Source organism: Heterodontus francisci, chromosome 18 (genome assembly GCF_036365525.1).
Source record: "Heterodontus francisci isolate sHetFra1 chromosome 18, sHetFra1.hap1, whole genome shotgun sequence".
Taxonomy (NCBI): domain Eukaryota; kingdom Metazoa; phylum Chordata; class Chondrichthyes; order Heterodontiformes; family Heterodontidae; genus Heterodontus; species Heterodontus francisci.
In genome coordinates, this window is record NC_090388.1 from 70,179,509 (window position 1) to 70,205,904 (window position 26,396).

At 43.8% G+C, this 26,396-nt stretch overlaps 1 protein-coding gene across 1 annotated transcript in view; it reads left to right on the top strand.

Annotated features, from left to right (window-relative positions):
* The window catches only part of LOC137379708 (A disintegrin and metalloproteinase with thrombospondin motifs 20-like), a 603,896-nt gene that overhangs the window by 385,561 nt on the left and 191,939 nt on the right, over positions 1-26,396 (top strand). The window contains exons 16-24 of the mRNA XM_068050948.1: positions 8,417-8,512; positions 11,197-11,363; positions 12,434-12,563; positions 14,728-14,854; positions 16,047-16,257; positions 16,652-16,816; positions 24,317-24,481; positions 25,252-25,371; positions 25,628-25,735. Coding sequence (XP_067907049.1) covers positions 8,417-8,512; positions 11,197-11,363; positions 12,434-12,563; positions 14,728-14,854; positions 16,047-16,257; positions 16,652-16,816; positions 24,317-24,481; positions 25,252-25,371; positions 25,628-25,735 — 1,289 coding nt within the window. The remainder of the gene's footprint in view (positions 1-8,416; positions 8,513-11,196; positions 11,364-12,433; positions 12,564-14,727; positions 14,855-16,046; positions 16,258-16,651; positions 16,817-24,316; positions 24,482-25,251; positions 25,372-25,627; positions 25,736-26,396) is intronic.

The window sequence follows — 26,396 nt, forward strand, 5'->3', positions numbered from 1 at the left end:
CCACTGACTCACACCGTGCAGTCTTGCTGTGCTGTCTGAAAGACACCAAATCCTGGATGAGTAGAAACTTAAAGCAGGACTTTGGTGGCTAAATGGGGGCAGAAATTGAGACAGGCCAGTGCTGGTCAGCTCTTTAGGGTGAGTCGGCAATTTTTGAGGGAAGGCACAGGATCTACGCTGGATGTGGAACCAGACAGTCAGAAGAAGGCAACAACGCAGAGGGGAGCCAGTCATAACCGTGCCATTCAATGAGATGGGCTCATGAAAGGGGGCACGACTGAGAGGGGCACTCATTCATTGCCACACAATTGCCATTGGGTGAGCAGCGTTCATTCCAAGGATCAGAAGCATGGTGGTGCACATGAGCTGAAAGCACCCCTCAGCCACACTGACTCCACACTGCCTCAGGGAACTCCGACTTGTGGGAACACATCTCATGCTGCTATTCAAAGTAGAGCTTCCTTGCTTGTGACTCCCGAGGCTGGGTATCTGTGCCAGATGAGCATGGCTGTGTCTGTCCTCCATTCTCTGAGGTGGGCTTCCCACAGCTGCCTCTGCCTCTCTCACCTCCATCTGCTCACTCCTATCATGCTCTTGACCAAGTGCCACCCTTTCTAATTGTGCTTGAGGACCCAATGATGTGAGTGTATCTGCGCTGGTGGAGGGTGTGCTTGAATGATGTGACAGTGCTGGCTCTCGTCTGAGGACCCAGTCATGTCTCTGTGGCACAGGCATGCTCTCTCTCCACACTGGCCTTGTGGGAGTCTTAAGGAGAACTCACCTCTGACAGCATGTGCCTCTGCAAAGCTGAGGTTTCCCAATGCAGCTGAAGTTTTGACATGCTATTGCATAGGGAGGAGTGCCCTCCATCCCGTTCACCTACAGAATTCAATATCTTTTCACCCTCTCCTACAGCTATTCCCATTTCTTCACTGGCCACTTCCTCATGTGATGCCATTCTCGCAATGTCACAGGCCGCCTCCTCTATCTGAGTAAGGATGGCGAGCAGGGACACTCCTCTACCTGTGCAAGCCCCCTCCCTGGCGTTGTGCGCCCTCTTCTCCTGACAAGGACAAAAAAGAGAGAGATAAGGCAACGCTGGCCTCTTTCACTAATTCCAGTGGCTCATTTACATGAGATGCTGCATTTATCAGTGTTGCCAGCTCCTCAGTAGCGCTAGGGATTTGAGCCTTGCTCATGGGTCAGTAATTATCCTGGGCACATGTTCGACAGCACCATGCACCCTCAGTCTACTCAGCTGGTGTGTCTGCTGGTGGCTGCAGAGCTCTGTGTCCCAAGTCCTCCTCCAGAAAGTCCCACACTGACAGCAAACCTGTCCAGACCCACCCACTCTTTTCTGCCCAAACAAATCAATTCCAAGATCTTTACCTATCAGGTCTGCCATTCAATATCTGAGATATCTTCTCCAACTATACCCAATCTCTTACACTTCACCATCAATGGTGACCTTTCTGCTGTTATAATTGCTATCCCCAGGAGCTCTGATCCAACCCACTTTGACTTGCCATCTCTGTCCCTGCCTTCTGCTGTTGCTATTGTTGTTCACTTGTGACTTTAATTGAGTGATTCAGTCTTAGTCTTTCTGTCTCTGTCCTATTGATCCAGCAAAAAGTGAGCATTACACAGTTGCCTCTTAAGCCTGGTTAATTTTCTCATCTGAGGATTGGGATGGTTCCTCCACCTGGTGTTCCCAGTAGGGAGAAAAGCACTAGCAGGCAGTGCATCTTTGGAAAATTGAGAGTGGCTGCTCACCTGAAATTTCCCACCAGTGCCAGTCTCCACTGAGAGTGCCAGAGAACATGAGTTTATATCCTGTCTGAAATGCTGCATTTTACTTATTATGCAAAGGTCCTTGGAAATCCAGTCACAACAAAACAATTTTAAATGATGATTAAGTTTGCTACTTGGTCCTAGGAATTCACAGAACCAGTTCATGGTTGGGGCATTGAACAGGTAACCGCTCCCATGGATGGACTGGTTTCAGGTATGACTTATATGGGTCTTTGCCCTCAAAGAACGTCCATTTCCATGGGAGAAAATTGCCAGAAAAGGATACCCGGGTTTCCTCAGCTGTTGTTGGCCTATCAAAGGCAAACAGAGGTGTTGGGGTGAGGGTTGTGTTTTTCCTGGCCTCTACTTCATTTCCCTGAGGCAACACATGCTGAATGTTCCAGTGCAGGGGACTTGATGAAACCTGGTACTATAAACTTCATTGCACCCTGTTAATCATAAGATACATGGGGTACGTTGGGGCAGGCCAAAGAGAGGCAGGTAGCTTTGCTTTTTAAATTGTGAAACCCAGCCACAATGTTTTCAGACAGTCAGGACCTTCCAACTGTTGATCTCCATCGGAGTTGGAAAGTTCAAATGCAGGGCCCAGCCAGGGGTGAGGATCTGTTGGGGTAGCTCATAGTCCAGGACAGGAAATGATCCCTTCTGGGCTATGGAAGGGAAAACTCACCCAGGGTTCCTGCATCAGATTGCTATCCAGCAACTCCTGCTGGAAAATACATCAATTGTGTGAGGCTGGGATCGAGCTCTGTGATGGTGTTGTATACGTTTGAATGATCTCCCAATGCCCAAAGCTTGAGGTACTCAAGAGCAGCAGGTTCCAAAATAACCATATGCCAAGAAGATTGAGCTCTGTCAGAGCATGGGGTCCTGCCGAACTAAAGGTAAGTATTTGTAATGTTTTCTATTGCTATCAGTGAGCTTCACTGTGTATGGAAAAACTGAATTTATCTGGATTGATTTTATCCTCTGTTTATACAACCCTGTAGCTGTGTACAAAAGCAATTTATGCCTGGATTCCCATGCGTAGGATCCAATCATGTGTAATACACTTAAGTGTAATCAGAGCTATTACCCATAGTTATGAGCAGAATCCAGTTCTTGTTCCCATCTGCTGCTGAGAACACATGGAGGTTCATAGAAAGGTCAGCATACACACTGATTGAATGCAGTTGCCCAAAGTAAAAGTAAAAGAAGGTTGCTGTAGTACTGGGAGATGTGTTTAGTCACATTGGGAATGGTTCCCTGCCTTTAAATGGCAACACAATAGTTCGCCTCAATGGAGATGGTCTTCATTCAAGAATAGTAAAATGCTGGCAGTTCAATGTGTTTCTTGCAGTTTTAACTAACGTTAATTAAATTGTTATGATCAGGTGAGGAGGGGTCGAAGGCTCCCCTCTTATCCCTCCCCTTGTTTGACCACAGCAGGTTTATTTCTTTTGTTTAAGTGGATATACTTGCCAATTCAGTAAATGTTTAACTATTTACATCCTATGATCATAAAAGAACCAATTGGACAGGTTTTAATGAGTTTAACAAAGAAAGAGGTTAGCTTTATGGTACTTAAACTGATCTAAGTAAAAGAATAAACTACGCTCCAACTTTCTCTCACTCACGTACTCGAGGTTCTTACACACACACACACACACACAAATAGATTACAGAATGGGGAAGGATAGATTGGTTGGATTAGAGTCCAGAGCAATATAAGGGGTATACAGTCTGTGGAGTTTGATGACTCGGCTGGCTTCAGGCTGAATTTGGTGGTCATGAGGCTTCTAGTTTGCAGATGTAGACTGCTGATTCGGTGGTTCTCCTGGCGACAGTGATGCCATTGAGTTCCTTCACGGGGCTTCTGTTTGCAGCAGTAATAGGCCAAGGTAGTTATGGCCAGCAGGCAGGGTTCAAAGCTTGCAAGGTGGACTGGAGAGAGGAGGGACCCCACTTGAGTCTACTCTTGTTGGTGCCTTGTTGCTTGTCTCGGTTGCTGCAGAGAAAACACCAGCTTAAACACACATGTCACATGACTGTCACCCAGTGATTCAACATGATGGCTATCAGTGTGTATTCCCTCTTGAAACTTAATCAGTTCATGTCTAGAAATTCCCTTCTCTCAACCAGGGTCCCATTGTTGAAGTGATGAGGTTTAAGTGGTTTGTCTCCACCACTTTAATATCCCAAGTGATTGCCTTAATGTCTTGTTGATGGGAGCAGGACAGGTAGTTCACTCAAAATTCCCCAGGTCATTGTTCTGGAGGGGAGTGGGCAGACAACTCGTCTCCATCTCAATGCATTGGAATGTAGGGTATAATGATGCAAATTGTGGTGGCCATCTTGGCTGTTAGCAGTCACCTTTTATCTATTCCTTTTTTCCTTTTTTAGAAGTTCATAAAAGTAAGAGGCGAGTTGATTGAAACATATAAGATCCTGAGGGGTCTTAACAGGGTGGATGTGAAAAGGATGTTTCCCTTGTGGGAGAATCTAGAACTAGGGGTCACTTTAAAAATAAGGGGTCGCCCATTTAAGACCGAGATGAGGAGGAATTTTTTTCTGAGTGTTGTGAGTCTTTGAAACGCTCTTCCTCAAAAGGCAGTGGAAGCAGAGTCTTTGAATATTTTTTAAACAAAGAGGTAGATAGATTCTTGATAAGCAAGGGGGTGAAAGGTTATTGGGGGTAGGTGGGAATGTGGAGGCAAGGTTACAATCAGATCAGCCCCGATCTTATTGAATGGCGGAGCAGGCTCGAGGGGCTGAGTGGCCTACTCATGCTCCTTGTTCGTATGTTTAAAATTTAATTCAGGTTTCTGGCTGCTGTATTAAAAAAAACATCATTCGGCATTGCACGTTTTTGTGACAAAATAGAAAACTACAGTACAAAATAAGCATAAAAACATGTAAATTTTTGGAAGTGAATGCTGAACAACATAAGCTAATTTTAATTGTGTGCCAAGTGATTGTTTTTGCATTTGATTGAAGTTTACACACTTTCATAGCTCACTTCAATCTCAGCTTATAAGTTCCTCAATTTTTAAAAATTCATTCCTGAGATGTGAGCGCTGCTGGCTAGGACAACATTTAATGCCCATCCCTAATTGCCCTCAAGAAGGTGGTGGTGAGCTGTCTTCTTGAACCACTGCAGTCCATGTAATGTAGGTACATCCACAGTGCTGTTAGCAAGGGAGTTCCAGGATTTTGACCCAGTGAAGGAACGGCGATATAGTTCCAAGTCAGGATGTTGTGTGGCTTGGAGGGGACCTTGCAGTTGGTGGTGTTCTCATGTGTCTGCTGCCCTTGTCCTTCTCGGTGGCAGGGGTCGTGGGTTTGGAAGGTGCTGTCGAAGGAGCCTTGGCTTGTTGCTGCAATGCACCTTGTAGATGGTACACACTGCTGTCACTGTGCATTGGTGGTGGAGGGAGTGAAAGTTTAAGGTGGCAGATGGGGTGCCAATCAAACGGGCTGCTTTGTCCTGTATGGTGTCGAGCTTCTTGAGTGTTGTTGGAGCTGCATTCATCCAGGCAAGTGGAGAGTATTCCATCACACTCCTGACTTGTACCTTGTAGACGGTGGACACGCTTTGGGGAGTCAGGAGGTGAGTCACCCGCCACAGAATTCCCAGCCTCAGACCTGCTGTTGTAGCCACAATATTTATATGGCTGGTCCAGTTAAGAGTCTGGTCATTGGTAATTCCCAGATGTTGATAGTGGGGGATTCAGCAATGGTAATGCAGTTGAACATCAAGGGAAGATGGTTGGATTCTCTCTTGTTGGAAATGGTTATTGCCTGGCACTTGTGTGACACGAATGTCACTTGCCACTTATTAGCCCAAGCCTGAATGTTGTCTAGGTTTGCTACATGCGGACTGCTTCAGTATCTGAGGAGTCACAAATGATATTGAACACTGTGCAATCATCAGCAAACATCCCCACTTCTGACTTTATGTTGGTCGGGAAGGTGATGAAGCAACTGAAGATGGTTGGGCCTAGGACACTATCCTGAGGAACGAGTGCACCTATGTCCTGGGGCAGAGATGTTTGGCCTCTAACAGCCACAACCATCTTCCTTTGTGCTAGATATGACTCCAACCAGTGGAGAGTTTTCCCCCGATTCCCATTAACTTCAATTTTGCTAGGGTTCCTTGATGCTACATTTGGTCACATGCTGCTTTGATGTCAAGGGCAGTAACTCTCCCTTACCTCTTGAATCCAGCTCTTTTGTCCATGTTTGGGCCAAGGCTGTAATGAGGCCAGGAGCCGAGTGGCCTTGGCGGAACTGAAACTGAGCATCAGTGCGCAGGTTATTGCTGAGTAAGTGCCGCTTGATCACATTGTTGACAACACCTTCTATCACTTTGCTGATGTTTGAAGTAGACTAACGGGTGGTAATTGGCCAGACTGAATTTGACCTGCTTTTGTGGACAGGACATACCTGGGCAGTTTTCCACATTGTCGGGTAAATGCCAGTGTTGTAGCTGTACTGGAACAGCTTGGCTAGGAGCATGGCTAGTTCTGGAGCACAAGTTTTCAGTATTACAGCAGGAAGGTTGTCAGGGCCCATAGGCTTTGTTGTATCCATTGAGGGTCATACAGTTTTATATATTACAGTGAGAGGTTCATGGTGACAGGACCAGGGTTAAACCTCTTTCTGAAGAAGCTGATGGCTTGTGGCGAGAGGGAAGGGTGAAGTGCTCAAATGAAGTTGTTCATGGAAGATGCCATTGGACTTATTGATGGTCTCTTGAAGTTAAGTATCTACAAGAATAACCTGATCAGTAATTTGAAGCTGAATTGGAGTCTTTCAGATGTGCACAGAATTGCTGAACTAAAGCAGGTTTGCATGAGGGTTTTAGGGAGGGAAGTCCAAAGTGTGAGACCAAGGTGACTGCATGTATGACCACCAAATGGAGGGAGGATGTGCAAAAATCCAGCTTTTTCTGGAGAGTTGTATTGCTCAAAGAAATTACAGAGCTGGAAAGAGGTGAGGTGACGCATACTCCTAATATGTCCTTCTTTGGTTTGCATCCATTTTGACTAATATCTCTGTGAAGTGCCATGGGACGTTTTGCTACTAAGTAAAAATAGGTGCTATATAAATTCAAATGTTAGCTGTGGCTCACGGTAGCACACTCATCTCTGAATCAGCAGGTTTTGGGTTCAAGTCCTACTCCAGAGACTTGAGTACAAAATTTAGGTTGATACTCCAGTGCAATACTGAAGTAGTCTTTCAGGTGAGACGTTAAACTGGGGTACCATTTGCCTGCTCAGGTGGAAGTTATAGATCCAGTGGCACAGGATGTACGTTCCACAGGGCTGAGGTTCCCTGCCATGCCTTTACTTTCTAGACTATTATCAAGAACTGCTTCCAGGTCTCACTGTCTCCCGGTCCCTCACTCGGACTGCTCCGTGTTTTGGTAAAAGACCAGAACAGCACCTCTTCCCTCACTGTGCTGAATTCTCTCACTCACCAAATTCCCTGAGTTAAGTACTCTGTCAAAGCAGTACTCCCTCAAGCTGGACTCTGTAAATGCAAGTTGTTGCTGTTGTTGAGAAAGTTGCAGCAGCTTGGTCAGAGCATAAGATTAAAAAACAAATGCAATGTGAAGCAGGATTTTCCCAGCAGGCTTCAGGACCCCGGCATCAGCTCAAATGGGGGTCAGAAGCCCTCACTGTGTGGGAAACAGTCAATTAATGTAATTTTCCTCAAAGTGGTCAATTAATGGCCAGTGTGTAGGCTCGCTGTCCAATTAAGGATGATGGGCGAGCTTTCGAACTAGAGGGCCAGTTAGAGGCCTTCCAGCTTGAAAGCAGCAGCAGGATGCCATGGCAGGTAAGTAAGGGAGAGGGCGTCTCAAAATGGAGCAGGCCTCTCTCTAACATCTATAAACATTAAATTAAAAAATGGCCTTTGCAGCCAGACTATCACTGTGGGGGTGGGGTGGGAGGGAATCCCCTTTGCCAAGTGGCCTGTAACTGCTGCACCTAGGCAGACAGGGTGGGCCTCAAAGCCTGCCAGGAATGCTGGCCTCCTGGTCTGCTGCCGGGAGGCCACTGTTAAAGTTCAGAAAGTTTGTTATGGAAGGATAATGCTGGAGCCTATCTTTACTCAGTTTCACATTTATTGTACAAAGGATTACAAACATGTAGCTCCTCACTCAAAAGCCTCCAGCAGTCTCACTACTAAGTGCTCAAGTAAGACCCCAATTAACACCCTCTACCTGCCTGCATTTAATCAAACAATTGGAACACAATTAACAGATTAACAGCTGCCTCCAGGCAGCTAAACTGGAGGCAGGAACCTGGATTTCAATAGACCATTAACTATCGCGTTTGGCTACCTGCCACATGCAGGCAGGTAGCCCTGCCCCCCCCCCCCCCACCCCCCTTCCCCATCCCACCTCTGGGAAAATGGCACAGGATTGGGATGGAGCCGGGGAACCAGCACACCGGCCGGTGGTGCGAAATTCTGCACCCGCCCACCTACATTCCCGGCTCTGGCGGGGGCTAAAATTCCAATTTGTTAAAGATCAAATCTTGGCTTGTGTTGTGGATGTTAATAGAAGAGATTATCTTTTGCATTGCATGTACTAACATTATTGATTTATTTTAAGGGTATAATGTTGTAGTACGAATACCTTCAGGAGCAACTAATATTGATGTACGGCAGCATAGCTATTCAGGGAAGCCAGAAGATGACAACTACCTTGGTGAGCATTCTGAGAAGAATTATTATGGTTTATTTATTTGGTGTGTTGTAGTCTTCAGCTCTCTGGAGTAGGGTATCATGATCCACTTTACCTTTAACAATTCAGCCAACTCCCATTCTATTCAGAGATTACAATCTTGAGGAAAGTTGACTTGCTCTACAGGCTATTATCCCATAAGAAAACTTTACTTTCCTCTTTGAAATCTGAAATGCAGTTTCATTCTCTAAGAATATTGGATCTTCCCAAATTTGTGTCATTGCTGAAAAGAAGCTCCGTTAGGGTTAGAGGCCTCACACTACCTATGATGTGCACTGCCGAATTCAACATTTTGCCAAGTTAACAAGGAAAAGTGTAATCTATAGTATCTAATAAAGCAAATGTTGTTTTTCACCTGGCAAAGAAAAGCTTCAGTTTTGTTTTTTGTTTGGTCCGCTTCCTAAAGATGTTGATTCTTGATTGGTCTGGAGGGGGGGGGGGGGGGGGGAGGGTGGTCCAAAGGCGACAGCCAGCCTCTGCACTCTGTCCGGGTATTATTCATGTATTAACCAAGACCATGAGCATCAAAAGCTAGTAAAACACACAATATCACAGCTAGCCCGCATTCTACCTCATGACCAGAGGTGTGTGCACATGCACACACAGATGTAAATACACACACATACGTGCACGCACATATACACACACGTACAGGTACACACGCACAGACATGCACATATGTGTACAAACATATGTATGTAGGCACATTTTTTTAATTCATTCATGGGATGTGGGCATTGCTGGCAAGGCCAGCATTTATTGCCCATCCCTTTTTAAAAAAAAAAGTTTAGACAATAAATGCTGGCCTTGCCAGTGATGCCCACATCCCATGACATGGATACATACAAACCTGCACACACTTATGTAAGCAAATGCAGCAGCCAGTCTAAGCACAACATGATCCTATAAACTGCATTTGACATGAATGACCAGTTGATCTGTTTTGGTAATGTCGACTGAGAGAGGACATCTGCGGAACTGCTGTTCTTCAAATATTGTTGTGGGATTTATTTTTCCATCAACCTCAACCGGCAGATTGAACCTCAGTTTAATGGCTCAGCTGGCTGGTGTGGTAGGTGCTGACTCTATGTATGCCTTCCAGAGAGATTTGGACTGGTTCATGACTTGCTCTTGCAGTATACGGAACTGGCTTTACAGATAACGCTTGGTCCGTAAACCCCTGGACTGGTTTCAATCACCTGAGGGGATCAGAGAGGAATTTCCTAGAGTTTTTTTTTAAATCTTATCGTTATTCAAATTTTCAGAGAGAGGTCTTGAATAAAAGTTCTGAATTTAAGCAAGCTTATTTAAGTAGAACCTTTTAGTCACATTAAGTAGTTACAGAGATACTTAGTAAAGCAGGAACAATGCAAATTAATTTAATCTTTTCTTAAATTTATGTATTTCTTGGCCCTAGCAGTAAGGTCCCATGCCCTAAACAATGGACAGCAAGGTTAAAGAGCTGATCTCCCATCATCATTCGGAGGTTCACTTATCTATGTATTTGTGAATGAAGGGAGAAAATGTATGTATTTATCTATTTGCAGAGGCAAAAGAAAACACTATTTTCCGAGAACCATTTGAAGAGCATGTACAACAAGGTCTTTGAAAACTCTCTTAATAACGTTTTCCCAAATTCTTCAAAGAAGTGGGAGCCCTTATCACTCCCTTATCACACCTCAGCAATCCTCCCCCATCACAAGGGCTCAACCTCTGACGAGCCATGAGCAATGCCACGGGAGGCCTGCTAGTCACCTAGGAATGGGGTCAGGAGGCAGTAATTATGAGTTTGCATAATGTCATAAGCCATAACATCAAGCTAGAGCAGCTCATAGAGATTGTCTGAATGCTGAGCTTATGTTATTCTAAATCTTGATTTATATATGTATTTCAAAAAGGCTGATGTTCTACCAAGACATTAGTTTATTGGTTCATTTAGAATTAGTGCTGTTGTTCTTGGGAATTCTTTTGGTGAAATGAGTTAGTTGGTTTAGCTAATGAGTTCTGCAGAGGAATTTTCCTTCTTATTTGATGTGGTGAAATCTGAGATAGCCTTGATTGCTATGTAGTGGATTGCCAGAGAGTTTGTTTCTGTGTCAGCTTGGTTCAGTTGGTAACACTCTGAATCAGAAGTTGTGGGATCAAGCTTTAGTCCAGACTTCACATAAAGTAGACTGGCATCCCAATCCAATACTGAAGGAGTACTGCATCAGCAGACGTGTTGGATGTTAAATCAAGGTCTCGTCTGCTGTTTCAATAGTTTAAATGGACATTGAAGATCCTACACCATAAGAAGAGATCAGATGTCACAGTCAACATTTCTCCCTCAGGCAGCATCAACCACCGAAAAGTTATAGTAACTTGTTTCTCACCTCACTTTCACTACTTCTTGCAGATATCACCAGACATAAAATAGCTGCTGCATTTGCCTATATAGTTACAGTCACTGCACTTCCTAAGTAATTAGTTTCGTGCAAAGCACTTTGAGACATTTTTGAAAAATGCCATAAGGATCTCATTCACAACACAGAGGTTCCAACATTTTCCATGGACGAAAGTAATAAAAGCTGATCTTTGTACAATTTGTGATCTATCTGCTTAATTTCAACACTACTTTCCTAATGGAATATTTCTGGTCTGTGCTTTAGCGTTATCTGACAGTCAAGGTAATTTCATCCTGAATGGAAATTTTGTGGTGAGCATGTTTAAACGAGAAATAAGTGTGCAGGGAACCACGATTGAATACAGTGGCTCAGATAATGACGTGGAGCGTATTAACTGCACTGATCGAATTGAGGAAGAGCTGATTTTGCAGGTAGGACTTTTCTGACAGTGCAGTACCTTATTATTTATTTATGAATGGTAATTCTCTGCCTCCATCCTTCCAGAGAAGAACTTCCTCTGTCAAGACTGCATATCAGGAATTCCTATGTGTGCCTACGAGTTATTCGAACCATTATTTTAGGAGCACTAATTAGCACTTGTCGTTAAAGGCACAGCATCTTAACATGAGTTGCTATTGTTATGACCAGGTGAGAAAGAGATCTAGGGTTCCCTTTCAGCCTTCACCTGGTCTTACTGCAACAGGGTTTAGCTCCCCCTGGGTGAATCTTTCCAATTATAAGGCAAAGAAACCAGCACAAACAGGCTTTCTTAGGTTTAAAGAAGAAAAGTTGAAATTTATTAAACTTAAACTCTAATTCAGTTGATGCCTATGGATACATGCCATGCCCCATGCTAGCATGCATACGCGATACACACATGCAAATAGAGAAGAAAAGAGCAAAAGAAAAATAAAGTGGAAAACTTTGAGGCAATATCTGAAGAGTTGTTATGGTTCTTCGAGCTCACTGTAGAGTCCTTGATTGTAGGTAGATCATGCTTTGTGTTGGGGCCCAGTATTCTTCTTAAACCTTGTTCACTGTAGGAGACTTTTCCCTCTTGGGGTTCATGTGTCTTCAATGGGTTTTGGAGTTCCGTGAGAAAGAGATGGGAGCAGACAGGAGAGGCTGTGGTGAGCCAACCAGAAGAGGTCTTCTCAATGCAGGAACAAACAGCTTTCTGCAGACTCTCAGTTCAAACTGTACAATTCAGAAACCCCCAGGTTGCCAAGCAGTGTAGTGATGTGACTAACTGGTCTGGCCATGTCTTGGCTCTGTGTATTATATGTCAGAGAATGGTCATTTGTCCTTTCCAAGCACTGTCTGTTAATACGTAAAGGTATTTTTCCAGCCAAGGTCCGCCAGTCCTTGAAACAGACCTTCTCTTCTTCCCAGTAGCAATTTGAAATTTAATGTCCATGTGACAAATTAATATGCCTCATTCTTGGCAGGTGGGGGCCTGCATGACAATATTCACAAATTGCTTTCTTTTAAATCCTGCTAGGTTTTATCTGTTGGAAATTTGTACAACCCCGATGTGCGTTACTCTTTTAATATACCCATAGAGGATCAACTAGAGCAATTTGTTTGGGATCCAAATGGTTCATGGCAAGAGTGCAACAGACTGTGCCAAGGTAAACGCCAACCTGTTACTTACATTTCATTTTGAATCGCAAAGTGGGTTTGATATAAAAATAAGATTTAGCTGTTGCCTTAATACGAGACTGACTTTGTGAAATGGATAGCATTTCCCTGGGACTTTTATCAGTCTTTTGCAACAGTTGTCACAGTAGACCAGGGGATCACCCAAATCATTTCAGAGCCTCTGTGTTTTATTACATCCGTTGCTCTAACTTATGCATTACATTAAACTGTATATTTATGTTCTTTACACGTAACATTAAAGGGATTTACGATATTTCAGTTTCTGTTCAGTTATTACTGTTGGACACTTACTCATGAAGTCTGTTCTCCTTTAAGTTTGATCACACAGCCAGTATGTAAATATCTTCACTGTAAAATTGCATTTATGACAAGCAACTAAGGACCCTTCTGAATTTTGTAGGCAAATTAGGAGCTTCCCAGTGACTGATTCCACTTTGCTCGATGCAGTTGGTGCCATCCTTTTCTCTCATAACTGTGTTTAGACTGTTTAAAATAGCTCGTTAACATTGTGCTGCCAATCTATCCACAGTGTGGAGAAAGCAGGATTATCTGATCTTATTAAGTTGTGTCTTGAAGTGACTAACTTTGAATTTATGTACAACTTTTCTGACAATATTACAATGAGGGCATGGAGGCAAAGACACATCTTAGCAAATTCTTCTTCAATTTATTTTCCCATCCTCCTTTCTTGAAGGCATTGATTCCTTTCTGGCTATAGTTACAAAGGAATCAGAGACATTTTCCAGTACCTTGCTATGTGATTATTTTTCTTCTCTCTGAGTACTGGGTGGGCCATTCAACCATGGAAGGATTCTCTTCTCACCTGATCACCAAATATGACCTTCCAGCAGGGGAAATCCTGGCTGATTTCTTTTTCAAAAATGAGAAATACTGAGGCCAATTGCCACAGTCCTAAAACAGTGCTGGCAGAGATCAAACTTGGTACTTTCCTAACCTCAATGAAGTAGATTATGCATCAGAATATAGTTATGCTTCTAAAAAGCATACTGCAAAATGCTGGAAAATACAAATAAAGGGCTGAATTTTGTTCAGCTCCAAACGTCAGGCTCCATGGCAGGGGATGGGGGTGGCGAGGGGAGGGTGTTGCTGGAAGATCGCACTGGCAGTGGCCCGCCATGGAGCCCAACGCCGGGATTGCCGGGCTCATTCTTCCTGGTGGCGGCAAGGCTCCATGGCGCCCCCACCACCTGGTGACGGAATCTGACTTTAAATATTAAAATAAACTCTATGCATTTATTTAAATCCAATTCCCCACGATCTTACCTTCTGTTCCAGATCGTTAGTGCGATGGGCAGCACTCACACGCCTTCACTTTTCCGTCCAGGGAAAGCTGGCGCCACCAAGGTGGGGAAGGGGGAATCAGAGCATTTTTAGTGTAGGGAGGGGGGAAAGGGCTGACCTCTGCAATTTCAGTGTATTGTGGGAGGGCAACAGGCCAAACATTTATTTTTGGTGTTGTTGGGGGGTGGGGCTAACTGTCTTCTGTTAACGCAGGCCTAGCAGCCCTTTAAAAAGGGCACCAGCGCCTGTGCAGAAACAGGTGACATCATTGATGGCATCGCTGAGGCTGCCCCCTGCATGTGATTGTGGGTGGGGGGGGACTGTCCTGCATTTAGAACGAGTCGCCGCGCGCTAGATCGTGGAGGCATGGCGGCTCGCGGCATGCACGTGCGGGTCGCCATTTTTGGCGGCAGGAACATAAAATCCAGCGCAAAGTGTCCAAACTACAGGATTTATTTGAGGGGGGAGGTGTGGCATGCATCCAGATTTGCCAAAGATCAGAGCTTCTATCCAGGTTGCATGATGTGTAGTATAACCTATTCTGAAATTACCACTACACCACCATTCCTCTCTATTTGTACTGCACCCAATCCTCCTTAATATTGGGGAGGAGTGAACTTCACTTCTTTTCAGTGTGTCTTTGTAGAATTATTTTGTTACAATCAGACCATTGTTCTGTATGTCAAAGAATAGATTGAAAAAATCTATCATATTGAGAGAACATGCCTGCACAATACTGTAAACTAAAACATCAGACTTGCTTCCGAATAGACACTAGATTCTCTCTAAAATACAAGAATGAGTGTACTGATCTTCTTTCACCTGTTCTAGGGGAACGGAGGAGAAAGGTTGTCTGTGTGCGTAAGAGTGATCACTTGGTTGTTTCTGACCAAAGATGTGAACATTTGCATCGCCCAGCCACAGACAATGAGCTGTGCAACACAGAATGTGAACTAAGGTAAAAAAAAAAAAAGCAGTGTTTAGTTGGTCTCTGTGGAACAGAATTTCAACAATTCACTTCTGATTTCCAGCCAAGGTCACTGTTTGACAACACGTGTGAGATCGAGTATCCACTGCGTGGGGAGTCATGGGGGCTATGTTACCATTAACATACATCCTTATTCACAATCATCCTTGAACAGAAGTGGCAATGAGTCAAGGGTGATGATGCACTGAACAAGAGGGCCCCTAATGATATTGAATGTTGAAACCGTTAAGCTCAAGGTAAAGGAAGGAGATTGTTATTTTGAAGAGTCAATCTTACATGTAGCATTTTACCTAAAATCCACTGCTCGGTAGGCTACCAAATGGAGCAGTGAATCACTACATTGGGGTTAAAGTGTAATTTTATTTGGTGGAAAGTCATTGCCTGGTATTGTGCTTGACTTGCGCTCCAAACATGCACTGGGAGCACATTGTAAAACTTCTACCCCCTTTCTCCCTACTCCCCATATCTCTTCATCTTTAGGACAAACTTAACCTGACCTCAGCAGGGTTAAAGTCTCAACCCAGTTGCTAATGGGTAAAGGCCCACAGCAGAAGGAAGCCTTAAGTTTGCACTCAGTGGATTTGTTCATTCAGGAAAGCCACAGAGAGTGGCTGATGTGTGAGAAGGAAATGTTACACAGTTGCAGTGTGTGGGTGCTCTGTTGAAGCTAAAGCACGTTAAGGGTGGTATTCAACTGCCGGCAACCCATGTTAAGCCTGAAAAACGGGTGGCTGGCAGTGGAATATCATGGGGTGGGAGGGGCACCTCGGCAACCAGAGGCTCTCCTGATGGAATTTCCATTTGGGCCTGCAGTTTGCCAATCCTGAAAATGGACAAGACCTCCTGATTTTGGCAGGCACATTGGCTGCTCAACTAACTTAAACCCATTTTGGGCGGAAGTTGAAAATCTCCCCTGCCCAACCGATTGTCCGTCCATTGATATCCAGCTGTTCTAGGTGTGACTGTTCAGTGCTAACACTTGGTGGAACAAACTGGAAAAGATTGGTTTAGTTCTGCCACACAGTCCTCACCTTGATGAGCACCGAAAACCATCTGATGAAAAAAAAATCATATTTTTATGGATGTTTCAAAGAATAAGCGCTTCTTGATGGAATTAAAAACGATTGACTTTAAAATATAAGTAGTTCTGCTCTGATTCTAGGTGGCACACAGTAGGTAAGAGTGAATGTACGGCACAGTGTGGACCTGGGTACAGAACGCAGGATGTTCACTGTTTGAAGTATACCCACGGTAAAGGACCAAGTGAGCCCATGGATGACAGATACTGTAGAGATCAGCCAAAGCCTCCCAGCAGAGAGCCCTGCCATGGTGACTGTCACAAGACTAGTTGGCATTATACATCCTGGTCGCAGGTAACGGTTGGACTCTGCCTTACCCTGTAGACAGAAGAGTCTGGATTTTGTGATCAGTGTTTTGTTAACACCTGCGGTAACACGTATTGAATGTGTTACCACCAACATTTAAAGAACGGTGATCAGGAAATCCATGCTCTGAAGTCAGTATCATTCTGAAAATGTGCACTTCAAAAGGAGAAACTTGACGATAATTCATATTGCCTGATATTCATAAAACAGTGCATGCAATAATATAAGTAACATCTAGATGTATTAAAATTAAATTCATGCAGAAAGAAGGAGGACTACTCATGGAAAAAGGAGAATAATATTGTATTTCTAATTTATTATATTGGTCTTAGTCGTACATTCCTGCGTACAACCTCAATGATAGGTCTTCTGGTTTTCTCAGTGTTCGAAAACCTGTGGCAGTGGTACAAGGACTCGGGAGGCATACTGCATGAACAACCTTGGCAGACACCTTGTTAACCGAGAGTGCAGTGAGCATCAGAATGTCATATCTCAGAGCTGCAATGAATTTTCCTGCCCTGAATGGACAGCCAGTGAATGGAGCGAAGTGAGTAAAGATTTAAGGAGTTAAAAGTATGGTACAAAATGCTGAACAAATGTGAATACTCACCTAAGGAATGTCACTCCATATAAATCAATGTGCTGTAGCACAGTGTTAGGGCTGGTGGAAGCCCATGACTATGTATGCTGTTGAGTTGGGGTCACCAGGCAATATCTAGACACTATATCAATGAGAGGGTATATCTGACTGCGATCTACTCAGGGGTGCTCTCGTGTACTTATTGGATAAAGAGTAGCATTGACTGAGGCCTGGAAGCCTGTAACTTGCTTGCTCCCTAGGCTGGGTTGTGCTGCATGACCTGTGGAGAACTGAAAAGAAGTCATGAAAATTAAAAACTGCATGGGCACCAACCTAATGAATTTAATATTTTCACAAATCAGCCATGCAGTTTTAAAATAAATGGCTGTGGTCGTGATATAAGAAGTAGCTTTATGAAGCAAATTGGCAGACCAAATTGTTAGGATGAATGCAAGAAACTGCAGTAAGAACATAGGAATTGGAGTAGGCCATCCATTCTCTCGAGTCTGCTCTACTATTCAGTTATATTATGGTTAATCTGCACCTTAACTCTGTTTACCCACCTTGGTTTCATAATCACTTGATACCCTTACCCAACACAAACCTATCCATCTCAGTCTTGAAAATTCCCATTGTTCCATCATCCACAGCCTTTTGGGGCAATAGTTCCAGATTTCTACCAGTCTTTGTGTTAAAAAATGCTTCCTGACTTCACTCCCGAAGGGCCTAATGCTAATTTTAAGATTCTTGTTCTGGATTCCCCCTTCAGAGGAAATAATTTCTCTCTACATACCTTATCGAATCCTATTAGCATATTAAATACCTTGATTAAATCATGCCTCAACCTTTTAAACTCAAAGAAAAACAAGCCAACTTCATGCAATCTGTTGTCATAACTTAACCCTTTACGTTCTACTATCATTCTGTTGAATCTGTGCTGTACCCCTTCCAAGGTCACTTTATCTTTCCTGATGTTAAGTGGCCAAAACCAATGAGGTCTAACAAGCCTCACAAAGTACATAGAATTCTATCCAATACAGATAAATGTAAGGTAATGTATTTTGTGCAAAAGATGAGCGAATATAACCTAAATGGTAAAAGTCTCTGTGGTAAAAATCTCACGTTTAACTAATTTGATTGAGTTTTTTGATGAGGTAACTGAGAGGGTTCATGAGGGTTATGTGGTTGATATGGTATACACGGCCTTCCAAAAGGCGCTTGATAAAAGTGCCACATAACAGGCTTCTTAGCAAAGTTAAAGCCCATAGAATAAAAGGGACAGTGGCAGTATGGATACGAAGTTGGCTGAGTGACAGGAAACAGAGGGTAGTGGTGAACAGTTGTTTTTCAGACTGGAGGAAGGAATGCAGTGGGGTTCCCCAGAGGTCAGTATTAGGACCACTGCTTTTTTTGATATGTATTAATGACTTGGGTGTGCATGGCACAATCTTAAAATTTGCAGATGACACAAAAATTGGAAGTATTGTGAACTGAGAGGAGGTTAGTGATAGACTTCAAGAGGACATAGGCTGGTGGAATGGGTGGGCATGTGGCAGATGAAATTTTAATAGAAATGTGAACTGATAACATTTTGGTAGGAAAAATGAAGAGAGGCAATATAAAATAAAGGGTACAGTTCAAAAGGGAGTGCAGGAGCAGAGGGACCTAGGGGTAAATGTGCACAAGTCATTGATGGTAAAGCCTGGCTCGGGCATAAAATTAAAACCTGACCCGGGCCCGACCCGACAACAGCCAACCCCAACCCGACCCGGGCCCAAGAGCTGCAATTTTTTCTCATGCCCGACCCAATCCGAAAGTATCAAACACATATTGAAACATTAAAAAATGTAGATTAAAGAGAAAATAAAACAAAACAGTACAGTCCAGCCTGACCCTACCTGAGCCCGAATGCTGGACAGAGAATATAGACTCGACCCGACCCAAGCCTGACACACACAGTCGGGTTTGGTCGGGTTCGGGACGGGTAGCCAGGCTTTAATTGAAGGTAGCAGGGAAGGTTGAGAAAGCAGTTAATAAGGAATATGGGATTCTGGGATCCTTGGCATTATGAATAGACGCATTGGCTTGGATTCCATAGGCCGCCACTGAGATAGGCGGCGGATGAAAAAATGGTGGGCCGCATACACGGGGCGCACATCGCGGAGCCGCCACCCCCCTACCAATGACGTGGAGAAAGTGGGCGAGCCATCTCTGGCAACAGCATCTGGCGCCACTGCACAGGTGCCAGCGCCATTTTTACAGGTAAAGTGCTTTAAACATTATTATAAATAATCTTAAAAATCTTTCCAGCCCCTCTCCCACCCACCCCCCTCAATAGCATTACACGTCATTCCTGTCCTTCCCCCACCCCCGGAATACCTACCTTGAATATATGATCTTCTCCCCACCCCCCACCCCCGCCAAAAGTTCAGAACCTTTGTCCTTTACCCCTTCCCATCACCCCCTTGACCAATCAGGTAAGTTTGACCCCACTCCCCCTCTCCTGCACTGAGAAAATCGCGGCCGCAAATCAGGAGGCGATGGGACCTTCATTAATTCATGTAATGGTAATTTATTTAAATATGTAAATTGTGGTCCCGTCGCCAGGCAGCGGGGAGGGGGGGCCGCCACGAGGCCTCTCCGCCTCGGTTGAGATCAGGCCGGCCCTCATGGTGGTGAGGTCGGTGCCGTGCCTCATCTGGAGCGATCTTCATGCCCCCTCACCCCTGCCACCATTCCCGACGTGGAGGGCTCTATAAAATTCAGCCCATAGAGTACAGAAACAAGTAAGTTATGGTAAGTTATATAAGTTTATAAAACATAGGAGTATTGTACCCAATTCTGGGCAATGCACTTTAGGAAGGATGTGAAAGCATTCGGGAAGGTGCAGAAGAGATTTATGAGAATGCATCTAGGGATGAGTGACTTCAGTTACGTGGTTGGATCGGAGACACTGGGACTGTTCTCTTTAGAGAAGAGAAGGGTGAAAGGAGATTTGATAGCGGTGTTCAAAATCATGAACAGGTAGACAGAGTAGACAGAGAGAAACTGTTGCCATTGGCAAACGGGTCATGAACCAGAGGTCACCGATTTAAGGTGAATGGCAAAAGAAGCAAAGGTGACATGAGGAAAAATGTAGTTATGCAGAGTAGTTAGGATCTGGAATGCACTGCCTGAGAGTGCGTGGAGGTAGATTCAATCGTGGCTTTCAAAAGGGAATTGGACAATTATCTGAAGAGAAAAATTTTCAAGGCTTTGAGGAAAGGGCAGGGAAGTGGGACCAGCTTTGCCTTTGCATAGAACCAGCACAGTTATGATAGGCCAAATGGCCTCCTTCTGTGCTGTAACCATTCTATGATTCAATGAGAGGAGGAGCAGAGATTCTGGGATGGAAATGCACAGATCTTGGAAAACTGGAAGTGTTGGCAAAAAAAATCCATTAAAAAGGCAAAAGCATTTCTAGAGAGGAACTTAGATTAAACGCAAGACGGTGTTGATGAATGAATACAAGTCATTGACGAGGCCACAATTGGATATTGTATGCAGCTTTGGGCACCTCATTGTAGAATGCATACTGGAAACAGTGCCACATAGATCTACTGGGATCAAACCTGGGAAAAGAGGATATTGTATAGTGAGAGACTTGAAAAATGAGAACTGTGTTCACTAGAGTAGAGACTGTCACACAAGGATCTAAAGTAGTGATCCTACGGTCCCGTATTCTCAGTCGAGAGGCTGGGCTGATGGATTCACCCTGGAATAGAAGTACTCAAAACTGGTCAATAAATTAGTAAGATAATGACCTGAGAAAAGGCCATTCAGCTCATTGGATCCATTCCATCCTGGATCAAGTCCACTTCTTCTATGAAGGAGGCATGAGCTTAGCTTAGTGCTGCAACAGCATACATTTCTGTAGCATGCCTAATGCATGGGGTGATAAGTAGCAAGGAAAATAAGTTAAGATAAGAAACTGAAGGCATGGTTGAGGAGGTTTTATTTAGGTTTTTGAAGAGATGATAAAGTACAGGTATTTAGGAAAGGAGTTCCAAAGGGCAGAGAAGAGCAGCTACAGATGATAGAATAGAGGAGAGTATAAAGAGAATGTGGTGAAGTAAGTATGGCTGGAGATCGCTGAGATAGTTGGACAAGGCCATGGAGGGAATTGAAAATAAGGACCAAGTATTTTGTATATGGGGAGCCAATGGAGCTTGGCAAAGATGAGGCTATTGGGAGTGCAGGATTTTGTGTAGGTGAGGATGTGGGCTGTGGAATTAAATAAATGGGTGAATAAGGAAAAAAAATGAAGGGTATGGGAGAACCATAGAAAAAGTATGGCGCAGAAGGAGGCCATTCAGCTCATTGTGTCTGCACCGGCCAAAAAAAAACTAGCCGCCCAATCTAGTCTCACTTCCAGCACCTGGTCTGTAGCCTTGATCCAGAGCAATATTCACGTACCTTTTAAATGAATTGAGGGTTTCTGCGTCCACCAACGTTCCTGGTAGTGAATTCCAGACACCCATCACCCTCTGGGTGAAAAAGTTTTTCCTGATATCCTCTCTAATCCTTCCACCAATCACCTTAAACCTGCGACTCAGGTGATTGGCCTTTCCACTAGGGGAAACAGGTCCTTCCTATCTACTCTATCTAGGCCCCTCATAATTTTGTACACCTCAATTAAGTCACCCCTCAGCCACCTCTGTTTTAAGGAAAACAACTCTAGCTGATCCAACCTTTCCTCATAGCTACAACTTTCAAGCCCTGACAATATTCTTGTAAATCTCCTGAGTAGGGAGGTAGAATTAGAGAATTAGAATTCGAGTTGCTTACGTGCAGTTAACATTGGCACAATAGGTGCTATGTCTACAACTCAGTAATAAATTGTGCATGAGCGTATTGAGACCGATAATGCGATGCTTGGTTTAGGTAGCATTGATACACACCTGGCATGACCTGGCACGGGTGCCGTTTATTGGGTACTGAGGCCTATTGTGTGTCCATTGCAGCATCACATGATTGAGGAGCACCAGTGACAGTGAAGCCCCATACACCTGGCAGCCCCAAGCTCATGAACTCCCAGGAATAATGCAATTAATAGATCACTCCATAATGTGTTCTCAATACTTGAATAATCATTCATTGTTCATATAAAATGGAGGCTGCCTATCATCCATGTTAGGTCATCTTTCTTCCAGTGACAAGTAACCTTATAGTGACCCAGTAATTTGTCCCTTGCTGCTTATACTACTGAAACTAGTCAGACGTTCTCAAAGCTGCATCCTGGAATGATGGCTTTCTGTCTCATGGCTTTGCTGCAGCCAATTCTGCTCCTTGGTCACAGGGAAGGATTCACATTGTCATGCAGGCCCCCACCTGCCAAGAATGAGGCACATAAATTTCGCCACATGGACTTTAAGTTTCCAAATTGTTGCTGGGAAGAAGAGAAGGCCTGTGACAAGGGGTTGCCAGGCCCCTGGCTGGAAAGACATTTTTGCATATTAACAGACAGTGCTTGGAACAAAGGAGCTATCCCCTGTTCCAATACAATCCACAAACAGATGTGGTCAAACCAGTTAGTCACATGACTAACCTGCTTGGCAGTCTGGGGCTTTTTTCTGAATTGTACAGTTTGAACTGAGAGCCGGCAGAAAGCTATTTGCTCCTGGATTGAAAAGACCTCTCCTAGCTGGCTCACCACAGCCTCTCCTGTCTGCTCCCATCTCTTTCTCACAAGCCTCTGAATTCACTGAAGAAACATGAACCTCATGAGAGAAAAGTCTCCTACAGCAAACAAGGTTTAAGAAGAATACAGGGCCCCAACGAAAAGCAAGATCTACCTACAATCAAGGACTCTACAGCTCGAAGAACCATAACAACAACTCTTCAGATATTGCCTCAAACTTTTCCACTTTATTTTTCTTCTGCTCTTTTCTGTCTCTATTTGCATGTGTGTATCACATGCTAGCGTGGGAGCGTTGTGTATCCGTAGGTGTTAACTGAATTAGAGTTTAAGTTTAATACACTTCAACTTTTCTTCTTTAAACCTAAGAAAGCCTGTTTGTGCTGGTTTCTTTGCCTTATAATTGGAAAGCAGTGAACAAGGATTCACCAAGGGGGAGCTAAAAACACGGTGTGTTTAAAAATTAAACCCTGTTACAGTAAGACCAGGTGAAGGCTGAAAGGGAACCCTAGACCTCTTACTCACCTGGTCATAACAACATCAACCAACTGCCCTTTAAGAGTTGCTGGTACCAGACAAGCTGCCCCTTGATTCCAGTTTGCTCCTTTCATCGTGAGTTACATGCTGGGAGTGCTGTACTATTCTGTAAACGCATTGACCTCATTATATTGTAAGGTCAGCTCTGAACTTGCAGCCACCAAAGTTCATTGGTCCTGCCACCATTAACCAGGACCACATTATTATCTCCATTCTAGCTGTGTCCCTAGAGCTGTGATTATATAAATATACATATATATTATGAGCCCTGCATTAGTTAACCTGGAAGAGCTTGAGGTTGTGAAGTTGAACTCTTTTGATCACTGCAAGGTCCTATAAACAGCAATGAATGAATAAGCCAGGTAATCAGTTTCAGTGATGTTGGTTGAGGGATAAATATTGGCCAGGACGCCTGCTGTTCTTTAAATAGTGGTATCCCTCATCCTTGTCAGCCTTGGCTCAGTGGTAGCACTCCCACCTCTGAGACCGATGGTTATGGGTTCATGTCGCACTCCAGAGACTTTACATAATCTAGGCTGACAATCCGGTGCTGTTCTGATGTCTGCTGCAGTCTCAGGTGCCATTTTTCAGATCAGACTTGGAACTGAGGCTTCGTCTGTCCTCTCAGGTAGATATAAAACGTTCCATGGCACTATTCATTGGATTCCAACCCAGGACCTTCTGATCTGTATGACTTAGTGTTAAACCGGTGCCGAGTGAAGGGATCACAGCATTCTTCACTATTTAGGAGTCGCCTTGTTTTCAAACCAAAAGACATCCTCATTGGGCTGAGAACTGTCTGTCATCTCCACTTTCAGGGTTGCAATTTAGTGGCAATCTGAAATCCACAGTGTATGCTTGGTGCTGGATTCTCACATTGTGACTTTGCTTCACAAGAGATTAAGTGAGTCATACCAGGGCTTAAAACATTACATTATGAGGACAGGCTGCATAGGCTAGCCGTGTATTCCTTTTTGCATATATGAAAAAAAGGGTGATCAAATTGGGACGTTTACAATGATTAAGGGACTTGATAGGGTAGATAGAGAAAAAACTATCTCCTCTGGTGGGGAGAATCCAGAACAAGGGGGTCTTAACCTTAAACGTTAGAACTAAACTGTTCAGGGGTTGTGAAATACACTTTATAAATACAAGTTCGTTCTCTCATCCTAATAAGGAAATATAAGCAGTTGCATTTACTGGTTGGGTTTGAAGTTTCAGCATTCACTCAATGACCACATGTATTATTTCAGTGTCTCGTAACATGTGGAAAGGGCACAAGACATCGGCAAGTATCATGCCTGTTGAATAATGAACATCTAAGGGACGATTTTTGTGACGCAAGTACTAAACCAGAGGCTGCAGGAACTTGTGAGCTTCAGGAGTGTGCTTCATGGCAAGTTGGGGCATGGGGACAGGTGAGTGTGGATATGGATTTTCACCTGATCAGCATAGCTTTACCTGGAGGCTGTGTATGGGAACAAGCGCACATATATCCAGGAATTGGTGCCTACCAATGACAGGATTGCAGAGAGACAAGGAACTGCAGCTGAAGCTCTGCATTTCCAAAGGTCCACACTTCCAACAGGTAGAGCCACTGTTCAATGGGGAATGTGTGTGACTATGCTGTGGTGAGGAGAATGATGGCAATCCACTCGCACATTTTATGGCAAGTTGTGCTTTGTCACCAGACAGCTTGTGAGGAATTCCTATAACCTGTTTCCCTCTAGTGGAGCTCAAACTTGCACTCATCAGTTGTTTAAGGACAGAATAGTGACTATCTTCCTTGGGGGGAGTGAAGTTGGGTCTCTTCAATGTTAAGGTGGCTTCAAGATGTTATGCTTGCCAATGGAAGGTTGGCACCAAGGAAACCACTGTGTCTTACATGTCCGTAATTCTATATGTGAGTATAGGTAAGCGTACAGCTCGACAGGGCTGTTTGTGATCTACCAGCCTGACTGGCTTATTGATGGAACTGGGAGGGGTAGAAGTGTCACTGGGGCACTAGGTTTGTTTCTACTTGGTTCCAGATAACTCTGCAAGCCAATGCCCTATGTTATAGAATATGAAATTCGTTAGTTATTCTGTTCACGTACATCTGGAAAAAATACATTTTGATCAAATATTTTCCCTGGATGTATTTTCATGTGACAGACTACTAATATTCTATCCTTCTGATTTTCACTAGTGTGCTGCTACTTGTGGACATGGATATCAGATGCGTGCAGTTAGGTGTGTAGTAGGGACTTACGGTGCAGTTATAGATGACAGAGAGTGCAATGCTGCAACCCGTCCAAGAGATAGCCAGGTAAAGAAAAAACGTTTCTACCCCTTCATTTAATAAATTGTTAGTAGAAACAAGAACTATTCTAAAGTAAATCATTGAATTTCCTGCCTTGAAAATTCAGCTGATATAACAGTGGAATACATTTTCTGCTTGCCACCTGGGTATAAAACTGGCATCGCGGATTGCTGCTGCTCTCCCATTACAGAGCCCGCCCAATTTTCTTTCCGCACTGTACAGATTGAATCGTTGCTTTTGTTTTTGACGAATTTCTACCCAGGACTGTGAGATGCCTCCTTGTTTAGAACCACCAAAGATGGTCACAACGGCAAGTCCAGCCATTCAGAGAGGAATGATGACCCAGTGGAGATTTGGATCCTGGACTCCTGTAAGTGACTCTATTTTCACAAGAAACTGTCTCTTCCAAGTGACACAAAATTCAGGATCAAAGAACACAAGTTCTGCTCGACCCCTCAGGTAAAAGCTAACGAGTTGAGCACATCTGGTATGGTATTGATCTGTTTGTATGCGGTTGTTAGCGTATGTTTGTGTTTATTCCTATCTTTGGGCAGAGAGTGAGTGCTGTAAACAAGGATAAATTTATACCCCTGTAGTAGAGGGGCCACTATTAAAAAGCTAAACAAACAGATAGAGGATAGGCAGATCGTGCTGGTGATAAGGGAGCTAGTATGTATCCATTTAGCATCTCAAATTGATATAAAAACCATACAACTGGTATATGTCTCTGAAAATATGCTTCCTATTCTATGTGTATCGGTACCACCTTTTACCTGCTGAGTGTTATAAATTCATCAGAACTAGAAAGCCTGGACTGCAAAAATAGGGTGTTCAAAGAAAGCCTTGTTGACCAATAATCATGGGACTTTCAAACTGGAGGGCCTATGTTCCCAATAAGCTTTTTGTTGTCTTTTTTCAACATTACTCATGTAATGTTTTTTTAACTCATGATCTATGCTTTCAAGGGATAAAATTTACAATCTAAAGGTTGATAGGTAAATTGGCCATTATAAATTACCCCTAGTTTAGGT